The following is a 20,533-nucleotide window of genomic DNA, read 5'->3' on the forward strand; positions in this document are numbered from 1 at the left end:
ATGGCAGGGAGTGAACCCTTGGGATGTCAGCCCCAAACAGATCTGGAGAAGCACACTTGATCTTCACCTGGCCATAGCTCCCCCAACCCAGATTTTCCACAACTCACAGCTACAGCTCCAGCCCCTTGAAGGCCTCCAGCTTCCCAGGTCGGGTGGCTCAGAATTATTGCTAGAAGCCAGAAATCAGGATTTGGGGGCTGGCGAGGCCCTCCCAGCGGGCCAGACCAATGGCTCTCATGGAGCAAAGAGGAAAACCGCGGGAGAGGCTGGGAAATGACTTGCCCAAGGCCATAGAAGTCGCTGGGACAGAGCGGGACTAGAAGCTGGGTTTCCACCTCCGGAAAGGCTCCTGTTCCTGCCACAGCCCCTTATGCCACCCGGTGGAGCCTGCTCGGCTGGCCCAAATGACCCGAATCAAGCCGGGCAGCCCATGAGTTTCGGGCAGGACAAGGCAGGGCGGGCGGGGCCGGATGGGAGCCGGATGTCCTCCGGGAGCGGCGCGCGGCCTCTCCGACCCGTATGGCGGCGGCGGTGGCGGCAGGTGCCTGCGTGGCGGTCGGGCCCGGCCCCCGGGCGGGTGCTGAGAGGCCACCCCTGCCTCACGCGAGCCGAACGAACAAAACGCTCAGGTCCGGTTTGTGCGAGGGGCTCGTCGCGGGGCGGGAGCGGAAGGCCGGGGGCCTGGCTGAGGCCCTGGGCGATCTCCAGGTCCTGGTCTTCTGCGAACGCAGTGCCACACCGCGCGCCGCTGGCCGCCGCCCTCACCTGCGCGCGCGTCTGCGGCTGACACGTAGCCGGCCTAGGCGGCCACCGCAGGTGCGCACCTGGTCAGCCCCTCCCTTCCTCCCTTCCTGGCCACCCTTCACCTGGCCGGGCCCTGCTTGGTTTGGTCCCCAGCCTACTCCCTGGAGCTTGTGCTGGAGCCTGGGCTCCGCGCGCTCTTATACGGCCTGTTCAGTCCCCGCCCCTACACACACACACACACACACACACACACACACGCACGCACGCACACACGCTCACACCTGTCCGGGCGCCCGTTTGCTTGGAGCAAATATTGACTCAGAGGGGGCGAAGCGCCCCCTCCCCCTCCCCGCCCCCGCCCGGGCTCTGGGGCCGGAGCTCTTCCGAGGCCTTGGCCGCGGGGGTGGAAGGGGGGGTGTCGGGGACCTGGGCGCCTCTGGAACAACACCAGATGTCACTTTTCCACCCACCTGCCTGAAAGAGGGGGGAGGAGCTGAGGACAGAGGCCGCCGGGGGGAGGTTAGGGGGAGCGCGAGGTGGGTATCCTAGGGAGGGCGGGACATCACCTGGGCTGGGGATTCAGATTCCCGATGGGAGTCGCTTAGTAGGGCCTGTGGGCCACTGTCTAGCTGTGACCTCAACCCGCGTCCCAGAGTGTAGCTCTTAGCCCTCCGCGATGTGCCTCGGTTTCCCTTCCTTCTCAGCCTCTTAGCTCAGTCCCCGGAGCCAGACAGATGCTGAGAAAAGGCCGGCGGTAGAGGGGCCGAGCCCGGGAGCAGAAGCAACGGGGAAAGGGGAGGGGTGGTCACCTCGTCCTGCAGCCACCTGCTGCGCGGATACCGCCTGGCGGTCAGTTTATGTCAGCCAGGCAATGCCGCAGTAAAGGCTAGTTAGGCCCGCTCGAAGCGCCCTCCACTGGCCAAACCCGGTCCAGCGCCCGGCAGCGAGCGGCCGGAACTCTGGCCCAGCTACGCGGCGGAGTGGAGAGAAGCAACCTCCCAACCCCCAAGTCTGCAACGGGTCGCCGCAGTCCACCTCAGCCGCTCCAACCATCTGTCCCTCCCGGAGCGCGCTCGAGAATTCCTTCCGCGTTGGGGAAATAAAGTGAAGGCAGATACAGAAGGCTAGATGCTTTAGTGGCCGGGCAGTGGAGAGGGGGGCACAGAGGGCCGCAAGTCGGCGGGGCTGGGGTGTGGCATCCTCAAAGAGTCGGTAGGGGGCGGCACCACCAGGCGGGACACCTCGGCCTGCTGCAGCCCAAGGGGCGCCGCCGAAAGCAAGTCGGGAGTCTCAATCCTGGAAGACAGAAAGCCCCAGAGGGAGGTTGGAGAGAGCCTTTGGGCCGAGCCTACCCGCCCCTGCCGCCCCTCGCGCCCCTCCGGCGCAGTCGGCGCTCACACCTGGAAAGGCTGAGCGGGGGCAGGGCGATGACGCGCGGCCGCGAGGTGAGCACCACCTCCCCGCGGCTCGCCTCCACCAGGATGTTCTGGATCATGTTCTCCAGCAGCGCCTCCTGCAGGTTGGCGAACGCTGGAAGCCTGCGGGGCGGGGATGGGGGCAGGACGCGGGTGTCAGCACCGCCACCGACGGCGCTCGTGTTCTCCGCGGGCCTCTTCCGTGCGGTGCCTTGTGTGCCCTGGGCTCAGTCTACGTGGATTCTCATCCCACTCCCCGCCCGCCCAGCACTATAAGGCATCCTTGTTCCAACTTTACAGACGCTCTAACTGTGGCTTAAAGGGACCAAGTGGCCAAACATCCTGCCGCTGGAACAAGTCGTGGGCTGGGAACCCAGGCAATTGTCGGTCCCATCTCAGAGCCAGGTCTGGGGAAAGGCATCAAGCTGTGAGAGGGTGCCCAAGGGACTGGGTAGGGCCTAAGGGATCCCAAAGCAGACAGGAAGAGCCACAGAGCAGCCCCAGGCAAAGGCCCTCCAGGAAAAGCTGGCACTTCTCTCCTGGCTCTAGAAAACCATTCAACTATGCCCTGAAGTGGTGTGCTAGAAAATAGTTTAATAGCCAGGTCTGGGAGAGAAAAACTAAAGCCCAGATTGGCATTCTGTAAATACCTCGCTGAAGGCCTTAAGGTACCAGCGGGATGTCACTGAACGCTGAGCTGGGAAGAGCCTTGCACCCAGACAGAGGCTGGCTCCCAGCGCACCTCGGCCTCTTGGGATCCTTCTGCACACACCTGCCTTGCGAACCCTCAGCCAGGTCTGGCTGCTCACCGGCTGATGGTCTCCTTCTCATCCTGCTCTTGTTCCTCCTTCACCATGACCTTCAGCTGCTGCTGCCACCGCCATTTCAGGGACTCCTGGGATGTGGGCTGCAGTGTGGGCTCAGTCTCCGTCCAGGACAACTTCTCTTCCTTCGCCCCCTCCTCCAGCTCTCCCTTGCCTGTCTCCTCCTCCTCTATCTCCTCTTCTTCCTCCTCTTCCTCTTCCAGTTCCTCCTCTTCCTCTGCACTCTTCTCCTCCTCTTCTCCCACTTTCTTGTCCCACCTCAGTTTGTCCTCCTCGGACTCCTTGTCTCTGCTGGCCTCCCAGCTGCTGGAGGATGGAGACAGGACAGGTGCTAACTGCAGGGTGTTGCTCTGGGCCGTGATCTTGGCTGACTGCTCATTCCAGAACTGGCAGAAGTAAGGCATCTTCTCCACCAGGCTTTGGTCCACGGCTTCATGGAATATCTTGTCTTCTAGCAGACCCCTGTGTGGAAGGGAGGAGGAGGAGGTCCTCGCTGAGATGGCTTGCGAGGGGGACTTTACACCCCCTGTGGGGCTCTGGCTTCAGAGCCAAGCCTCAAGGGGCAGTTCCTGACTTCTGTGTCTACAAATGGGTGATTGATGGGGGAGGCCAGCCCTTAGTCAGTTGCCCCGCCCACCCCTCCTTTGGAGGAAGGCATCTCTGGGCTCCATGGGTTCTTAGAGGCAGAGCCAGGAGGTCAGAGTTATGCAGATAAGGGACAGGAACCCCAGGGAGACAGTGAACTGGCTCAGACCTTATCTACTAGCCCTGGACAGGACAGAACTCAGGATCCATCCCTGAGGATCCTTCTAGCAAGCTCCATTAGAGCTGCCCCATCCTGCAGGGCCTGGGGCCACCAGTAGAAGGATCTTGTGAGGAAGTTCTATTTTTCAGGAAAGGAGGGGCTGGGACTTCAGGGGCCATGGGTAGACACAGAGCTGGTTGGCTGAGCTGGTGAGATGACGGGGATGGTGAGGGTCTGGAGGGGTCACCTGATGATGGTGGTGAGACAGTCAATCAGGAGCTGCTTCTCCTGCTTGGAGATGGGGGCCCACTTGTCTGGGGCTTCTTCCTCAGAAGACTCCAACTTTTCCTCCTTGTGGTATTTCCTCTTTGGCAGCTCCCTGGAGCAGGCCATGACATTCTGAGTGGCCTGGGAAAGCCACCATGCTGGGGGGGTTCATGAGCAGTGGCGGTGGTCATGCAGTCAGGAGAACATAGATGAGCTTGGGACAGCCCACCGCCTTGGCCCAAATGTCATGCTACGGCATATGGGGACCAAAGCCCAAATCCCAGGGTCAGCACAGGACCTGGAGAGGCTCCAAGTTGGAAAGGGAAGGAAGGAGGAAGGGCAGGAAGCCTAGGTGGGTTCCCAGGCGGCAGAAACCCCCTCCCTGCCTGAGAATTCACCGGTGCAGGAAGTGCTGGGGAAAGTCAGAGAAGTTGGCCAGGAAGTAGTCGGTGGCATGAGCACGGGCCGTGAGGCCCAAGCACAGCATGCCTGGCGAGGGCGGCTGGGGACGGGGCCAGAATATCTTCTTCTTTGGGATCTTAAGTTTCCAGCTGACAGGCTGGTGGAGAGGCTGCTGATTCTTGATGGGGGGCAGCGTCTTTGGAAAGGGAGAGACGTGGATGACAGGGATTTGGGGATGTCACTCCCTCACCGATGTGTCTGTAGCCCCCCACCCAGGCCTTTGGAGCCAAATCGAAGTGTGACCCCAACCATTGGCACTTCCATCCCTCCCTTCCAGGAGGCTGGGCCAGCAGTTTCTAGCTCCTTCTGGGAGCTAGAAAGGACTGCTCAATTTATCCCAAGGAGACGGGGCATATGAGCTCACCTTGTACTTCCTCTTAGGGACACAGGCTCTACAATATTCTCCTCCCTATGGAAGCAAAGAGACCCGTATTTAGGATATAAGAAGACTGGAGGGACTCCCCTCTTCTTACCCTTTCTGCCAGCCCACGAGGTGGGGGGCGGGGAGGTGCCAGCAGCCAATGCCAGGACCGGCTGCCCTCCTGATCTCCCCCACCTCCCAGCCACACCCCCTTCTAGGACCTTCCTTAGGGAAGTGCTGCCCGCAGACAAGGAACATCAGATCACCCAACTGAAGGAAAAAAAGGAGATGCCAGCAAATATGCGCGGACAGTACCAAGGTGCTCGTCCTCGTGCCTCGGGACTTTGCAGTTCAGTGCGATAAGGAAATTCTCTCCTTTATTAAGATTTAATTCAGAAATCCCTTCTCCCACACCCACCAGACAGGGGATTGTGCCCTCATAGTTGGGCCAGACCTTCACAGGGGTGCAGAGCCTCCCTGGGGGCTGAGTGTGGTGAGGACAGAGGTGAGCAAGGTGCAGAATAGCAGCCCAGGGGCGCCTGGGTGGCTCAGTGGGTTAAAGCCTCTGCCTTCGGCTCAGGTCATGATCCCAGGGTCCTGGGATCGAGCCCCGCATCGGGCTCTCTGCTCAGCGGGGAGCCTGCTTCCCCCTCTCTCTCTGCCTGCCTCTCTGCCTATTTGTGATCTCTGTCAAATCGATAAATAAAATCTTAAAAAAAAAAAAAAAAAGAATAGCAGCCCAGGGAGGCTGGGAAGCTGGGGGAGGAACCGAGGGATGTGTGGTCTCACGTTTACTCTCCGGCTCCCCTACAGATAGGAATAGCCTGCTTAGTGCGTGCTTCCTGGGTGCCAGGCACTGTTGTAGGCACTTCACAGGCTTTAACTCTTTCAATCCTCACAACAGTGCTGTGAAGCGGACACTATTTTACTTGCATTCAAAATATTTTTTAAACTTTTATTTTTACCCTTCTTAATATGGAAAATTTCAAATGCATTGGAAAGTAGAGAGAATGTACCAAGAGTCCACCCAGCTTCAACAATCAGCAGGTCACGGCCAGTCTTGTCTCATCTGTGCCCCACTTCTGGATTTTTGTTTAAGATTTGTTTATTTAGGGGCACCTGGGTAGCTCAGTGGGTTAAAGCCTCTGCCTTCGGCTTGGCTCAGGTCATGATCCTAGGGTCTTGGGATCGATCCCCGTGTTGGGCTCTCTGCTCAGTGGGAGGCCTGCCTCCAGCCCACCCCCTGTCTGCCTCTCTGCCTACTTGTGATCTCTGTCTGTCAAATAAATAAATTAAAAAAAAAAAGATTTGTTTATTTATTTGAGAGAGCACCTGTGCATACACGAGTGAGTTTGGGGAGGGGCAGAGGCAGAGGGAGAGAATCTCAACCCCACTCCCTGCTGAGGGCGGAGCCTGAGATCATGACCTGAGCTGAAATCAAGAATCAGACGCTTCCCGGACTGCGCCATCAGGCACTCCTGGATTATTTTGAGCTCAATCCCAGATGTCACATTACCCCTGTTTTATAGTTAAGGGAACTGAGACAATAAGTGACTTGACCAAGATCTCAGAACTAGAAATCTTCAAAGCCAAGAATCGAAACTGGGCAACTTGTCTCCAGAGCCTGCCTCTGAAACCCCTGTCCCACACCGTCTTCCATCAGAAGGTGAGCGGTCTTGCCTCCTTTGGCTCCCCGGTGCCCAGCACTTAGCAGGCACCCATTAAACACTGGCTACATGAGGCTGGGAATGGTCAGCCAGTCTTCTGTGTACAGAAGAGAGTCTCTTGGGGAGATGCTATGCTTGGTCTAATGGAAGCAAGCTGATCTAAGGTAGGCTGGCCAGTTTTGCATGTAGGACCACCTCACACCCCCACCTCTCTCCCCTCTGGTAAGGCCAATCAGAAAGATCTGTGATGTTCAAGGCCCACTCACCTTCCCTTTCCTATCTGTGATGGTGAACTCCACTTCCTGCCGTATTTCCTCGTCCTTCCACTCCTGTAGTTCCTTATGGTATTGATTTAGGAGTTTCTGTCGGTATACCTATAGCCCAGGACAAGGAGGGAGAAGGCCAAGGTCTGGAGGACCTGTGTGCTGTGGACCCCTCACTCTTCCAGGGGCTGGCCCCTGCCTTTCAGTAAAGGTCTGGGGATCTCATAGACCACTACCACCCCCAACGCCACATCCCAGTACTGGGAGCTATGCTCCATCCCGGTTTCTTTCTGATGCTGGTCCTACCTTGCATACCAGGTCCATGCTGTAGAAGCTGGCATGCACTGAGGCCTTCAGGGTCACCACAAAGGGAATCGTCTCTTCAGGAGCCACCTTTCCTGTCATGGGACTCACAGACACCTGTTTGTTTGGGGGAAGGGGTCTCTGGAGCTTCACAGGGATGGGATGGAGTGGGTAGGATGGGGTGGGATGGGATGGGATGGGATGGGGACGGGTGGGGCTAGATGGGGTGAAATAGGACAAGATGGGATAGGATGGGGTGAGATTCAGTGGAATGGGATGGGTTGGGATGGGGTGGTGTAGGGTAGAGTGGTGGGCGATGGGGTGGGGTTGGACAGAGTGAGATGGGTGGGACAGGAAAAGATGGGGTTGGGATGGGGTGGAGTAGGATGGGGTTAGATGGGGTAAGATAGGACAGGATGGGATGAGATGGGATGAGGTTGGATGGAGTGAGATGGGTGGGATGGGATAAGATGGGATGGGATGGAGTGGGGTGGGATGGAATTGGGCAGGTTGGGATAAAGTGGGATAAGATGGGGTGGGATTTAGTGGGATGAGGTGGGATGGAATGGGACGGGATGCGATGGCCTGGGGTGAGATCGAGTAAGAAGAGACAAGATGGGATAGGATGGGGTGGAATAAGGTGGGCCTGGAGTCCCGCTAGAGGTTCTGATTCTCTGGAAATATGGGACTCTCACCTCCCCAAACTCTGGAGGCTTCAGCTGCCACTCAAAGACAATTGTCTCACTCTTGGAGATGTTGTTGAGGAACAGCAGGCGGCTGCACTTGCTCTGCACAGGTATGTTTCCCAGGGAGATATGGGACTGGGACAGGAAGATGTTCTGTTTGTGGAGACAACACAACAGCCACTTTGGGAGGTGAAGTTACCGAGTGCCTTCGACAGGCGTCAGGGTAGGCAGTTCACAGGCATTTGATCCTCACCATGCCCCCGTGATACACGTATTATTGTCGTCCCCACTTTACAGCCAGTAAAGTGCTGCTAAGGTTTAGAGAGCATAAAGAATTTGTCCAAAGGTCTCTTACAGGCACAATGGGGATAAACCCAGACAGTCTCACCCTAAAGCTTATGCTTTTGACCATTAAAATAGGCTTGGGAGGGCTGAGAAATCAGAATTTGCTTAGAGAAGACAGAACTAAAGCCAACATAATTTGAATCCCTGAAGAATGCTTATAGATTAATGGTGGGGGGGGGATCAGCAGTTGGCATTGTCAATGGGAACAGAATAGTAGGGGGTCTGGAAAGACTGAGGTCACATGGGAGGGGCACTTTCTCTCTGTCCAGACCCTGAATGTCTCCAGAGCTGGGACTTTGTCTGGCTCTTCTTTGTGTCCTCAGGGCCTCCAAAGTGCTTGTCATGCAGTTAGAGTCCAGAGAGGGTAGGAGTGGAAGGCTGGACAGGCCATTGTATAGGTGTATAGCAACTGGGTGGCTGTACAGAAGGATGGATGGAGAAGTGGGTGAGCAGATGGTTGGATGGATGAGTAAATGAGCATGTGGGGGGCGCCTGGGTGGCTCAGTGGGTTAAGACTCTGCCTTTGGCTCAGGTCATGATCTCAGGGTCCTGGGATCGAGTCCCGCATTGGGTTCTCTGCTTGGCAGGGAGCATGCTTCCCTTTCACTCTCTCTCTGCCTGCCTCTCTGCCTACTTGTGATATCTCTCTCTCTGTCAAATAAATAAATAAAATCTTAAAAAAAAAAAAAATGAGCATGTGGGCCAGTGGGAGGAGATGGACGGATGGGTGGATGAATGAATGGGTCAGACGTCCCAACAGTGGGGTGTGTTTGAACTAAAGATGGGGTTATTGACCCTAGATATTTTATGGCAAAATCCATCTAGGTCCAGGGAGGGACTGTTCTGTATGAAGATAATACTTTATAGCCCTGAATTGAGAGAGCTTCCTTCTATCCCTTCCAAAATCCCCATCCCAATGCCCAGAGTGACTTGAGCAGGAACACCTGTGGGCACTAGGGGGCAGGGTAAGCCTCTCATGGAGCCAGTCCTGCGTGCTCGATGAGGGCAGGTTCCAGGCTTTACCTCTGTATCCCCTCCTTATCACCTCTATCGCATTTCCTTCCCAACTTCCCTCTGCCCTGGCCACCTGGGGCCCTCAGGCTCCTCCTAGGCCTCAGGCCTTCCACCTCCCTACCCCTACCTGTCCAGGAACCATCAGCCTAGAATGTATGGAGTGGTCGTCCCAAGAGGAGATGTTGTGGAATGGGGCTGTGTCCCCCATGACCTGGGGGTCATAGCCCACTCCCTGGAAGCGGATGATGGCTGAGTTCCATCCCAGGATATGTATGGGTACATCTACCTAGGAAATTAGGAGGGTGGGGAAGGGACTGGTCAGAGCAAGGCTTGCTGAGGAGGCCAACACCAACCCCCACCCTTACTCAGCCCAGGCTGTGGCTCACCATGTAAGTCTTGGCCTCGATAGGGGAGAAGATCCACAAGACCTGAGCAGTTGTGCCCGGCTGGATCTCCCCTTGGGGGTTGAGGCAGCAGAAGATGGGGTGATCGAAATTTTTTTCCTGAACCTGCGACAGGATGTTGGTCTGGACCTCGTATGTCACAGGCACCGAGCCACCGTTATACAGCTCATAAATCTGCAAGGGCGGCAGGAATAATGAAGTCTCCACACCAGATCAGGGTTTGGAGCATAGAGAGCCTGGAATTCTGTGTCCACGGTGGGAGGACAGGCTGATCTCCATGATGTGACTTTACCGCTCCAGAACCCCCTAACCACCTCTGATTTCCATTATGGCCTGATCATCCAAGAAGTATGTAACTGTATTTTCAGTCTGGGACATTTTAGGATAATCTGTAATCCTTATTTGCTATTCATTTACTTTTGTCAAGGTAAAAGGCGACACTAACACTCGTGTCTCTAGCGTGGGGATTTACAGAGCTGTCCATGCACGCACCCTTCTAGCCCTTCAGGCTCTCGTTCTAACCCTCCGGGAGGCTGCCACTTTCCACGTCTGCCCTTAGAGGCAGTCCTGCTTAAAGGCAGATGAGGGAGGGGAAGGAAGCTATGATGTCCCCCAAGACTAACTCCAAAGTGTGGGAATCACAGAATGTCCTGGAAGAAACCCAAGATCTGGTCCAAGCCTTCATTTTAGGATAGGAAAATGGAAGCCAGAGAGAGCAAACAGTTCATCTGGACCTAGGTCTTGTCCCCTCATCTTTCCCAGCACGCACTCCTGAATATGCTGATTTTATTTCTCTAGCCTGGGCCACGTCCGAGCTTCAGACCTGGTATCCGACTTCCGCTTCCCAAGCCCTTCCTGCCCCCTCGCCAGCCACGGATTGTCTCACAGACATCTCAAATTTGGTAAAAACCCAACTCTTCACTCGAAAGCCTATTTCTACCTCCCTACTGCCTCGGAGTGCACCTCCTTTCAGTAAATGCTCAAACTAGGAATTCAATACAGCTCAATCCCTCTCTTTCTCCTACATTCTCAAGCTAGCCCCAGCAAGTCCCTATGATTCTGCCTCCACAATGTAAGTTAAATCTGTTCACTTCTACTTCTGCTGTCCTCTCATGGGTCCAGGCCACCGTCTTGTCATCCTCTCATGAGTGAAAGAGGAAGCTTGGCCAGTTCTGGAGGTTGCTTGGAGGCACAGTTGGGTCTCCTGGCTCTAGATCTGGGGGCATTTTCCATGGTCTATGTTCAGGACCACAGGGAAGTGGTCTAGTCTCTCAGGAAAGCTCTCCAGGGGGCACCAATCAGTGCTTTCCTTTTCAAGGACCTGGGCCTCTGCAGCCTTGGCCTGGGGAGGGGCAGGGGGGCTTCCAGGAAGCCAGTAGGGTAAAGGGTGGTCTCCCAGGTCCGGAAAGCCCATTCCTCTGACTCTAGGCTGGACGACCAGAGACTTCTGCTCAGAAATACAAGGACTTCTAAATGGTTAGAAATTTCACAGCCGGGGCACCAGGGTGGCTCAGTGGGTTAAAGCCTCTGCCTTCAGCTCAGGTCATGATCCCAGGGTCCTGGGATCGAGCCCCGCATCCAGCTCTCTTCTCAGCAGGGAGCCTGCTTCCCTTCCTCTCTCTCTGCCTGCTTGTGATCTCTGTCTGTCAAATAAATAAATAAATAAAGTCTTTAAAAAATATTTAAAAAAAAAGAGAAATTTCACAGCCATGACATGTTTGGGAAAATACTACATCCCCCTCTGGGAGATTTCCAGTGTACATGTTCAGAGCAAAGGAACCCAATTCCCTCCACTTGATAAAGAAAATTCTATAGCTTCGCAAGGATTCATAGTCTAGTTTTTCACACTCCAGAAAAACTTCCTTCCTGGAGCAGCAATTTTCAACCTGGGGCTGAGACCTATTAGTGAGCAGGTCATGAAAGCAATTTAGCAGGTGGAACAGAATAAAGTAAAAATGGAAAACATCCAAACACTTTGCATGTAATAGTGTGCATACTGATTTGTGATATTTTAAGTATATGTTGCGTACTTATGGGATTATTATGGGATTATTATCCAAAATATATTAGTGTGATTCCTGGTCAAAGAAGTTTGAAGAATCCTGTGTTAGGGGAGAGAACCCCCTGCTTTTGCATGGGAACATGGGAACGAGGCAAAGGGCTTCGCACCAAGCACCAGGAAGCAGAAGCCTCTCATCTTGGATCACTCTCAGTTGCTCAAACTCAGTGTTTGACCTGTAGCCCCACCTCTCAGCATGAGGACTTCTGGAGGGCAAGGTCTTTGTTACCCTGTAGAGGGCTGATGCAGATAAACAGAGATCAATGTTTAGCCTTCTTGGTAACTGGGACAATGTAGACCACTCACCTGCCTTGGGGGCAGTGTGTTGCCAATGGGGACAGGGACAAATTCGTGGCTAGTGGAGGTGAAGTGCACGTACTTTTGCTCCAGCTTCACTGTCACACCTATGAAATTTAGCTGGAAATAGAAAGCCCATGAGTAGCATCCTTCCCCAGGAAGAACAGAAGCACCCAGCCCAAAGTTCTGGACCCTAGGTCCCCAGGGGCACAGTTCCCTGCTCCTCTCTCGGGTGTCCAGGACAGAATGAGGTCGAGGGTCTCACCAGGATCTCCCGGCCGTGGGACACCTTGAAGAGCACTGGGAGGCGATCAGTGCCAACGAACACGTGGCTGGAAGGGAGGAGACGAGTCTGGGCTGAAGTTACAGAGCCCCAGTACCCGCAGGAGAGCAAAGTGCCTGCAGCTTTGAGGGGGCCAGCCCCTGGGAGATTGTGGCAGGAACCCCCCGAGTTGGGATGGGGCAAGAGGGACATGAAACCTCCCTGCCAAGTGGGTGGACGGGGTCCTCCCCTGGCGGTGGGCACCCTGGTGGTGGAGTCACCAGAGTCCAAGGAGGAGCTACTCTGGGAGCACAGGGAAAGCAGGGGGTGGGGTGGGTCTCCAGGACTGGAAGTGTGGACAGGCAGTGGGAGGAGCACCTGTATTTGAGTTCCACCACCTGCTCCTGCCCGGGACTCAGGCTCCCAGCCTTGGGGCTGACGGAGAACACGCAGTTGTCCTGCACACGCATTTGGTGGAGCTCAGTGGTGTCAAACTCTGCTTGCCGTGCCCACAACTCCAGGTCAATCTGCTGGTCATTTGGAAAGAGGAAGGCCCTGGAAGAGGGTGTGCAAGCCTTTTAGAACAGAGAGGTGGGAGCTCTGCACAGCAGGCGGAGTGGATAGAGGCCTCCCAGGAGGCCTCCCTTACTCCCTCCCCCCCGATTTGGCAAGCTGCCCCACGCGTGCCTGAGCAAACATGGCTCTAGCGGACTCTCACTTCATAACGACCCCAAAGCCAAACCCAGAAATGGCAGCAGGTCCTTGGTGATGGAGTGGAAAGTGGAGACTGGGGCTTCCATTGTCAGGGACAATGAAGAGTCAAGGGGGACAACCCGTGTATATGGGTAACTTTGAGCTAGCTAGCCACTAACCCCAGGGGGATGATTGTGTGACAAAGCCCTTAGGAAGGGCCATTTGAAGCACCTACAAATGCCAGCAGCACACACCAGGCCCCCCTCCCTCCAGGGGGAGGGTGTCTAGGCCAGCGTGAGCCTGGGGCGGAGAACAGATGCCCCAGTAGGGCTGGTGTTCTCGAATCTAGAGCAAGTCTGGGCATAGAATTCATGGCCCCCAAATGCCTCATGTTGTGGGAAAGTGCATACTGCCCTCTAGCTGGTTAACACAGCGAGAGGTGAAGGGGTCCCCGAGTTATGATCTGAAAAGGAGGACCCCTCCGACTGCAGAGACACAGCAGAGAACTGGCCTCAAACTGGGCAGATGGCAGGAACAGGGAGCAGCCAAAGGGGAAATGTTCAAAGAATGGAGGAAATTGCAAACCTAGACTCCCTTGAATCAGTCTTTTTTTTTTTTAATGGAATTTTCTTTTTAAAAAAAATTTATTTATTTATTTATTTGACAGACAGAGATCACAAGTAGGCAGAGAGGCAGGCAGAGAGAGAGGAGGAAGCAGGCTCCCCACTGAGCAGAGAGCCCGATGTGGGGCTCGATCCCAGGACCTGAGATCATGACCTGAGCCGAAGGCAGAGGCTTAAGCCATTAAGCCACCCAGGCACCCCTCCCTTGAATCAGTCTTAAAATAGTTGCACATCAGAAATGTGATAAACATGGGGTGCCTGGGTGGCTCAGTCGTTAGGCTTCTGCCTTCGGTTCAGGTCGTGTTCCCGGAATTCTGGGATCGAGCCCCGCACTGGGCTCCCTGCTCAGCAGGAAGCCTGCTTCTCCCTCTCCCACTCCCCCTGCTTGTATTCCCTCTCTCGCTGTGTCTCCCTCTGTCAAATAAATAAAATAAAATAAAATAAAATAAAATAAAGGAATGTGATAAACAGTTCCACTCAACACTGGGAAGTTTTGAAAGAACAGACACCTTCAAACAGGAAAGGAGAAGAGGGCATGGCTACCACTTTCTGCTGTGGGAATTTTGACAGCATCTACTAGAATAAAAACTGCATGAGCCCTTTGACTCAGGAATTTTCTCCTGGGGAACTAACCTGCAGGAATAAAGGTATACGTGCACATGCTCACGCTCACACACGTGCGCACAGCAACTCACACACATGCACACGGATGTTTATTACAACTTTCTTTGTAGTGGGGAAAAGAAAAACCCACTGGGAACAACTAATGTCATCCAATACAGGAGGAGTTTAATACCTTCAGGGCCATTCATATTACAGAATATTATGCCAAATATTACAGAGAAATAGTTAAGGGGCGCCTGTGGCTGAGTGGGTTAAGCGTCTACCTTGGACTCAGGTCATGATCTCAGGGTCCTGGGATCCAGTCCCGCATCGGGCTCCCTGCTCAGCAGGGAGTCTGCTTCTCCCACTTCCCCTCCCCCTCCCCCTGCTCATGTTCTTTCTTTTGCACACACACTCTCTCTCAAATGAATCAATTAAAAAAATATTTAAAAAAGAGTTAAAGAGTTTTATGCACTGATCAGTATTGATCTGAAGGGAATGTTATGGGCGTAATGCTGAGTGAAAATGTTAATGATCTAACAGAAAGCGGTATGCACAGCATTGTGCCAATACTGTAAAAAAAAATTCAAGGGAAACAGAATAACCTTGGGCTGTGTTCACATGTGGATGGCACACGGGCTGGGGATGGAAGCCCCCCACAAACCCTCCATCACCCCCAGAGGAGCGGACATGCAGCGGGAGCCGGGGAGTTGCTTGCTTTGTGTCTTTTGACAGGTGAATAAACTGCTTTTTCACTTCATCCAGGGGATACTGATCAGCAGCACAAGTGGAGATCTTGCTACTTTGGGGGGGTTATCTGGGTAGTTTCAACACCTCTGTTTTCCTCGCTGCCCTTGCTCAGTCCCCCTCCAAATAATCCTGACCCCTTTTTCCCTGCCAGTCCCTTAGTGTGGGCGCCCTTGCTGACTCCCCTGCCTCAGGCTGCTAGTCCATTTCTCTCCCTGCACCCCACACCCTAGACCAGAGTGGCAGGTCTCAAAGGTACATCATGTCTTTGTCCCCTGTCCCCGTTTACATCGCCACCATGCCCTCAGGAAGAAGTCCAAACTCTTAGGAGAAAGGTCCCGATGCCGTGGCCCTTGTCTGCCTTCCCAGTCACATCCGGGACCCCATCCTCCTTCTCTGTCAACACTCTAGGTGGGCTGAGCCCTTTTCTCTTATGCATGTAGATACCAGGCCCTCTGTCTGGAAGGTTCCCCCCCTCCCCGCCTTTTAAAAAGATTTTATTTATTTGTCAGAGGGAGAGAGAGAAAGCACGCACAAGCAGGGGGAGCAGCAGGCAGAGGGAGCAGCAGGCTTCCAGCCGAGCAGGGAACCCGACAGGGACTTGATCCCAGAACCCTGGAATCATGACTGGAGCCGGGGACAGATGCTTAACCGACTGAGCCATCCAGGCATCCCTGTCTGGAAGGTTCTCTGCAGCCTCTCTGCGTCTTCTCCCTACGCTGCTGGTCTAGCTCAGTTGTAGCTTTCTTCAGCCCACATCACCCTGCCTCAGACCCCTGCAGCTCCTGGGGGGCCAGGCGTGGACCTGTCAGCACCTCGATTCTGAGGGCCATGTCGGGAGCCCAGGCCTAGAAGCCCCCAGTAAACGTTTAGCCAAGACTTAATGAGTGCATGAGGGACCAGGAGGTGCTAGCCTGAGTATCTGATTGTTGGTAAGGCCTTCCACCTCCCTGGGAAGGAGCAGAGGCATAGGGAGAGAAGACCCGGAGGGAACGGAGAAGGCCACTCTAGGCTCCTCTTCCCTCCGATGCTCCCCCTCCCTCTTGGGGTTCTCACTCTGTCCTGCCTGCGCTGCCTCCAGGCCAAGTCCACACTCCCCATTTCTTACTGATCTTGGCAGGAATAAAACCTTCAGTCTGTTCTTTATGAGCTCAGCAAAGACCAGCTAGAAGTTTCAAAAATAGCCTTCTAAGAAATTGAAAGGAAACACAACAACACAAAAAACCTAGGAGAGTCAAGCCTTCCAAGGAAAGTTCGCTGTGCTTGGACTCCTGGAAGAAGCACGGACTGCCTTCCTGAACCTCAGATGATCTCCTGATGGATGGGCTCAGCTCAGTGGGCACCTTGCCTGGGTTTCCTCCCACCTTGGTTTCCAGCCACCTGGACTCTCTCCACAGAGAGTGTGAGCCGGCTTGCTCCTACACAAACACACTTGCATGCGTAACCTACCAAAATACCCTGTTCTGTGCCGGGATGGACTAACGCCGCTTTTCCTGTAGTGCCTGGCTCCTGGCCACACCAGTAGCCTCGGGGAATGATGGATCTGGAGCTCTGGCGGGCCCCGGGCCTTCCCCACCTGGCTAGCAGCCCTGCCTGCCAAGCTTCAAGTCATCAGGGCCAGGAGCCCTCAGCTACTCATAGTCCTGGCCCCTCTCAGACAGGAGCCGGCCTCCCCACTTGCTTCCCCTTCCAGCTTCGCCCCCGCCCCAAGACTCTGCTCAGGTAGGAAGGTTCCTGAGACCGCAGAAGCGCCCCACCCCACCCCACTCCAGCCCCCGACATGCCCCTGGCTATCTCTCTCAAGCCTGACCCCAGTGGGTGCACTTCTTTATCACTTCCGTTTAGGCAAGAAAAGTTAGAAGTCATCAAGAGGAAATTTACTAGGAAGTCGAGACGCGTGGCAGAGGTGAAGAGGAACAACAAGAAAACGCTCTGGCACGGAAACAGGATGTTTACCGGGCACAAGCTGGGGCCCCGACGGGAGGAAAGTCAAGCACAGGAAGGGCCACGCTTGGCAGGCTCAGAGCCCCAGGCCTGGGCTGCTGTGACCAGAGAGGCGCAGCCTGCCCTGTGGCCAGCCTCCAGCCTTCCCGCAGCCCAAGTGACTTCTCTCAGCCACGTCTTCCTCCCTGACACCAGCTCGGTAGCAGCCTGTCCCTGTCCTTCCCCACCAGAGATCTTCACTCAGCCCCACACAGGCTTGGCCTCCCTGGACTGAAACTCTACTGGGGGTGCCCCACTGCCTAGCACAGTGCCTGGGACACGGAGGCACTCTGAAGACTTCTTGCTGTCTAACCGGTACACTCTGGCGTTGAACCGGCTCTGCCTGCTAATGGATGAGTGGCCTTAGTTAGCCTCCATCTGCAAGAGTCAGCAGAGGAGGATTTTTTTCCCCTGGGGTTGGCGTGAGGCTTGGAGGAGAAAAGTCTCATAAATTGGTACTGGCACGCAGCAGGAGCCCATAGGACACCTCTCACTCATTAAGTAATTAGGATGACCATGCCAGTCTCCATCAGTCTCTCCCATTCTTGAGCCTATGGCCATGTCTCGGGCAGTGACAGGTTTGGAGCACTGAAGGATGATCCCCAATCCCACATTGGCCTCCCCCCCATGAAGGAGGGGATCCACTGCTCACAGGCACCAGACAGCCAGGTCCACCCAGAGCCAGAGATGGCCTCCAGCACCTGCCTCCCGGGCCCCCGGGCAGCCCCCTCCCAGCCCCCCATACCAGTCCAGGGACACCACTCCGTGGTTCTTCAGGGCAAGGAGCACCACTGAGGGTGGGGCCTCCATTGGTGCCGCCCCGAAGTTGAAGTCGAGCTTCAGATGGGTGAAGACAGTGGGGATCTGGCTTGTGCTGTGTGAAGCAGAGACTCAGATTCAGAGACAGAGGCAGACAGTATGGAACCCCCCACCAGGGGTGGATGGCTGGCCAAGCAATCATCTTCCTGTAGGTGAGAATTGGAGAATCTGGGACTCGGGGGCTGGGGTGGGCTAGCACTTGTGACCTTGAGCCCATCCCTGACTTCTTCAGGCCGCTCCAGGGATGGGCAAGAATCTGGGGGGAGATGGGGAGACACTCCATGGATAGGTCCTGGTGCCGGGGGGAGGGTGTGGGCAGAGAGCTCCAAGAATACCCCAGATAGACCCTGCCCCCGCCCTGGGCCCACCTCACCTGTGCCGGGTGGGGACCTCGTAGGTGAGCTCTTGGGGGGTAGGGTCACGCTCCAAGTAACTGTTGAGCATGTCTAGGGAGAAGAGGCGCCACAGGTGTTTCCGGGTGATGCCCTTGGCGCTGCCCACGGGGCAGACATCCAGGATGGAGAGCAAGGGATACACAGCCATCAGGAAGACACAACACAGCTCCTGCCTCTTCCCAGCCTTGTTATCTAGGGGAGAGAGGTGTGGACGTGAGGAGTGGCCTCACCTCTCCGCTGCCCCGGGCTCCAGCATGCAGGCTGAGCATGTAGGACCCCTGGCCACCTTCCCAGGACGCTTGTCAGGAGCAGCAGATATCTCCCAGGCTCTGGGACCTTTCCAGAACAGCCAAGCCTCGTCTGGTACTTTCTATGTGTCAGGCATTGTCTGAAACGCTCTGTGTGCATCGTGGTGTTCACTGGGTGCCATCGCTTGTTTGCAAACTGACTCTCACTAACAGCTTTATTGAGGTAGAATTTATATACCATGAAATTAACACTTTTAACCCATACAATCCAGATTTGTCCTATATTCAGAGCTGTGCCACCATCACCACTATCTAATTTAGAACCTTTCCGTCACCCCCAAAAGAAGCCTGGTACCAAAAAGCTGTCACTTGCCGTTCCCCTCCCCCCACACCATCCCCCAGCCACCACTGATCTACTTTCTGTCTCTATAGAGTCGCCTGTCCTGGCTGGACATCTCACATAAATGGAATCATACAATATGTGGGGTTTTGGTGATTGGCTTTTTTCACCTGGTGTAACATTTTCCAAGATTCATTCATGGGGTAACACGTATCAGCCTTTTTTTTTTTTTTTTTTTGGCACATGTGCACACACATACATGGACATCTGTGTGGACGGATGTGGTCATTATGAGGCATACACACCAGTCACCCCAGCACATCCCAGCATGCTAACGCACACCCTGCTGGCACTGTCTGGATCCCTGGCACCCGCCCACCCCAGGTCCCGCTCACACAGTCCGTCCCCTTTCCTCTCAGGTGGCCCACGTACCTCTGTGGGAGAGGAGAGCATAGCTGATCTTCCAGCAGTACTGGGAGCGCTGGTGGGGACAAGCGGTCAAGCAGACGGTGTCCTGGGACCGGGGTGGCAGGCTCCCCTCTGTGCGGTCCAGCTGCAGGGCTGCTCAGGGATGACCCAGGTGGGGTCAAGGGCAGAAGAAGCCCTTAGTGCAGGCCAGAGAGTCCCAGCCTCTCCTCCTGCTCCTTTCCACATACCCTCCCCTGGGCGCAGAGTACTGGCTAGAGGGCAGGCCCAGAGACAGGAAAACAGGGAACAGAGTCCCTCTTCCCAGAGCAGACAGAGGAAACCACGTTCTGTATCACTGGCATCTGCTAAGCACTTCACTCTGCCTCGCAGCCCTGGGAGGCAGGTGCCGGCAATCGTCCCATTTTACAGATGAGGCAGCTGAGGCTCAGAGAGTCACCCGCCCCATGCCACACATCTAAAAGGTGGAAGCACCAAGTTTTAAGCCCTGCTCTGCCTTCCCCCAAAGCATGACCTGGTTAACCCTCATCCCCACTGCTTGCCTCCCTGCCCCAGCCCCGGCCCGGGCCCGAGTACCAAGAGGCCCGTTGTCCACGACCTGAGGGCTGCACTGCTCCAGGAACAGGCGGTAATAAAGGGTGCAGTTGCCGTCATTCAGAAGCATCAGCGACCTGCGCTGCTTGCTGTTCACCAGCACGTTCCCGAATTCCAGCTCCTTTTCCTTCACCTGAGGGCCACAGTCAGTTGGCCACAGCCCTGGCTTCCCCATCCCTGGCTTCAGAGAATTAACGAGGGAGTACAGGGCCAGAGGGCTAGACGGCTCCCATCCCTTGCCCTCTTGGAGTCGGGCACCCTGGGGCCTTTCCTCCCAACTGTGCCCTGGCCCGCAGCTCCCCAGCCCCACCTGCCAGGGTTCTCCTACTCACAGAGAGGCTGCTGGTGATGCCCACGCCCACGAGCCTGAGCATGTAGTGGGTGGTGGCGGGGGGCTTGGTGTTTGGGGGCAGACCGGCTTCCCAGACCCACATCCCCACTCGGAACAGGTACTTGGTCTCCTCCAGAGGGCTGAAGGTCCATGTCAGCGTCTGGGGTCACAGAGATCATCCCTGCGTGGGGTCTCCAAAACCCCTTGCCCAGACTCCTGGCCACAGGAGATCCCACAGTGGGGGACCAAGCTACGGTACCTCTGAGTGTTAACCCTGTGCTGGGCACTTCCCACACATCGGATTTTATGTTCACTCCTTCAGCCTCTCCATCCTTTACCCCACGAGGTAAGTGGTATTATTTAGTACCTCATTTTATGATGACACACTGGAGACAGAGAAGTGGGGTAACTTGTCCCAGGTCACATGGCTGATGAGGGGCTTGGTGGGAGCTGGAGTGTGAGCTCCTGAAGCCAACTCCAGAGCCTATGCCGTCTTTCGCCTCCCTGACTACCACCTGGGTTCTTCCAGACACCATGTGTTGGTGGTTCTGGTGTCTGGCCACCCCAACTCGTCTATATGGCCCTAGACTAGGAAAAGGGGCTCTGCTAATTT

General features: G+C 55.4%; 1 protein-coding gene across 1 annotated transcript in view; it reads right to left on the reverse strand.

The window, feature by feature from the left end:
• Positions 1-1,877: 1,877 nt before the first annotated feature.
• LOC111145132 (cilia and flagella associated protein 65) overlaps positions 1,878-20,533 on the reverse strand; it is a 33,716-nt gene continuing 15,060 nt past the window's right edge. The window contains exons 16-34 of the mRNA XM_022499820.1: positions 19,922-20,080; positions 19,572-19,722; positions 19,002-19,130; positions 17,960-18,173; positions 17,513-17,641; positions 12,497-12,673; positions 12,122-12,188; positions 11,866-11,976; positions 9,483-9,674; positions 9,224-9,382; positions 7,747-7,890; positions 7,055-7,168; positions 6,748-6,859; positions 4,822-4,862; positions 4,394-4,593; positions 3,976-4,107; positions 2,969-3,445; positions 2,145-2,282; positions 1,878-2,040 (exon numbers count right to left, since the gene is read on the reverse strand). Of these exons, the coding sequence (XP_022355528.1) occupies positions 1,878-2,040; positions 2,145-2,282; positions 2,969-3,445; positions 3,976-4,107; positions 4,394-4,593; positions 4,822-4,862; positions 6,748-6,859; positions 7,055-7,168; positions 7,747-7,890; positions 9,224-9,382; positions 9,483-9,674; positions 11,866-11,976; positions 12,122-12,188; positions 12,497-12,673; positions 17,513-17,641; positions 17,960-18,173; positions 19,002-19,130; positions 19,572-19,722; positions 19,922-20,080 (3,009 nt within the window). The remainder of the gene's footprint in view (positions 2,041-2,144; positions 2,283-2,968; positions 3,446-3,975; positions 4,108-4,393; positions 4,594-4,821; positions 4,863-6,747; positions 6,860-7,054; positions 7,169-7,746; positions 7,891-9,223; positions 9,383-9,482; positions 9,675-11,865; positions 11,977-12,121; positions 12,189-12,496; positions 12,674-17,512; positions 17,642-17,959; positions 18,174-19,001; positions 19,131-19,571; positions 19,723-19,921; positions 20,081-20,533) is intronic.

The sequence above is a fragment of the Enhydra lutris genome, unplaced genomic scaffold, assembly GCF_002288905.1.
Source record: "Enhydra lutris kenyoni isolate GAN:26980312 unplaced genomic scaffold, ASM228890v2 scaffoldscaffold1, whole genome shotgun sequence".
In the NCBI taxonomy this organism is placed as follows: Eukaryota; Metazoa; Chordata; class Mammalia; order Carnivora; family Mustelidae; genus Enhydra; species Enhydra lutris.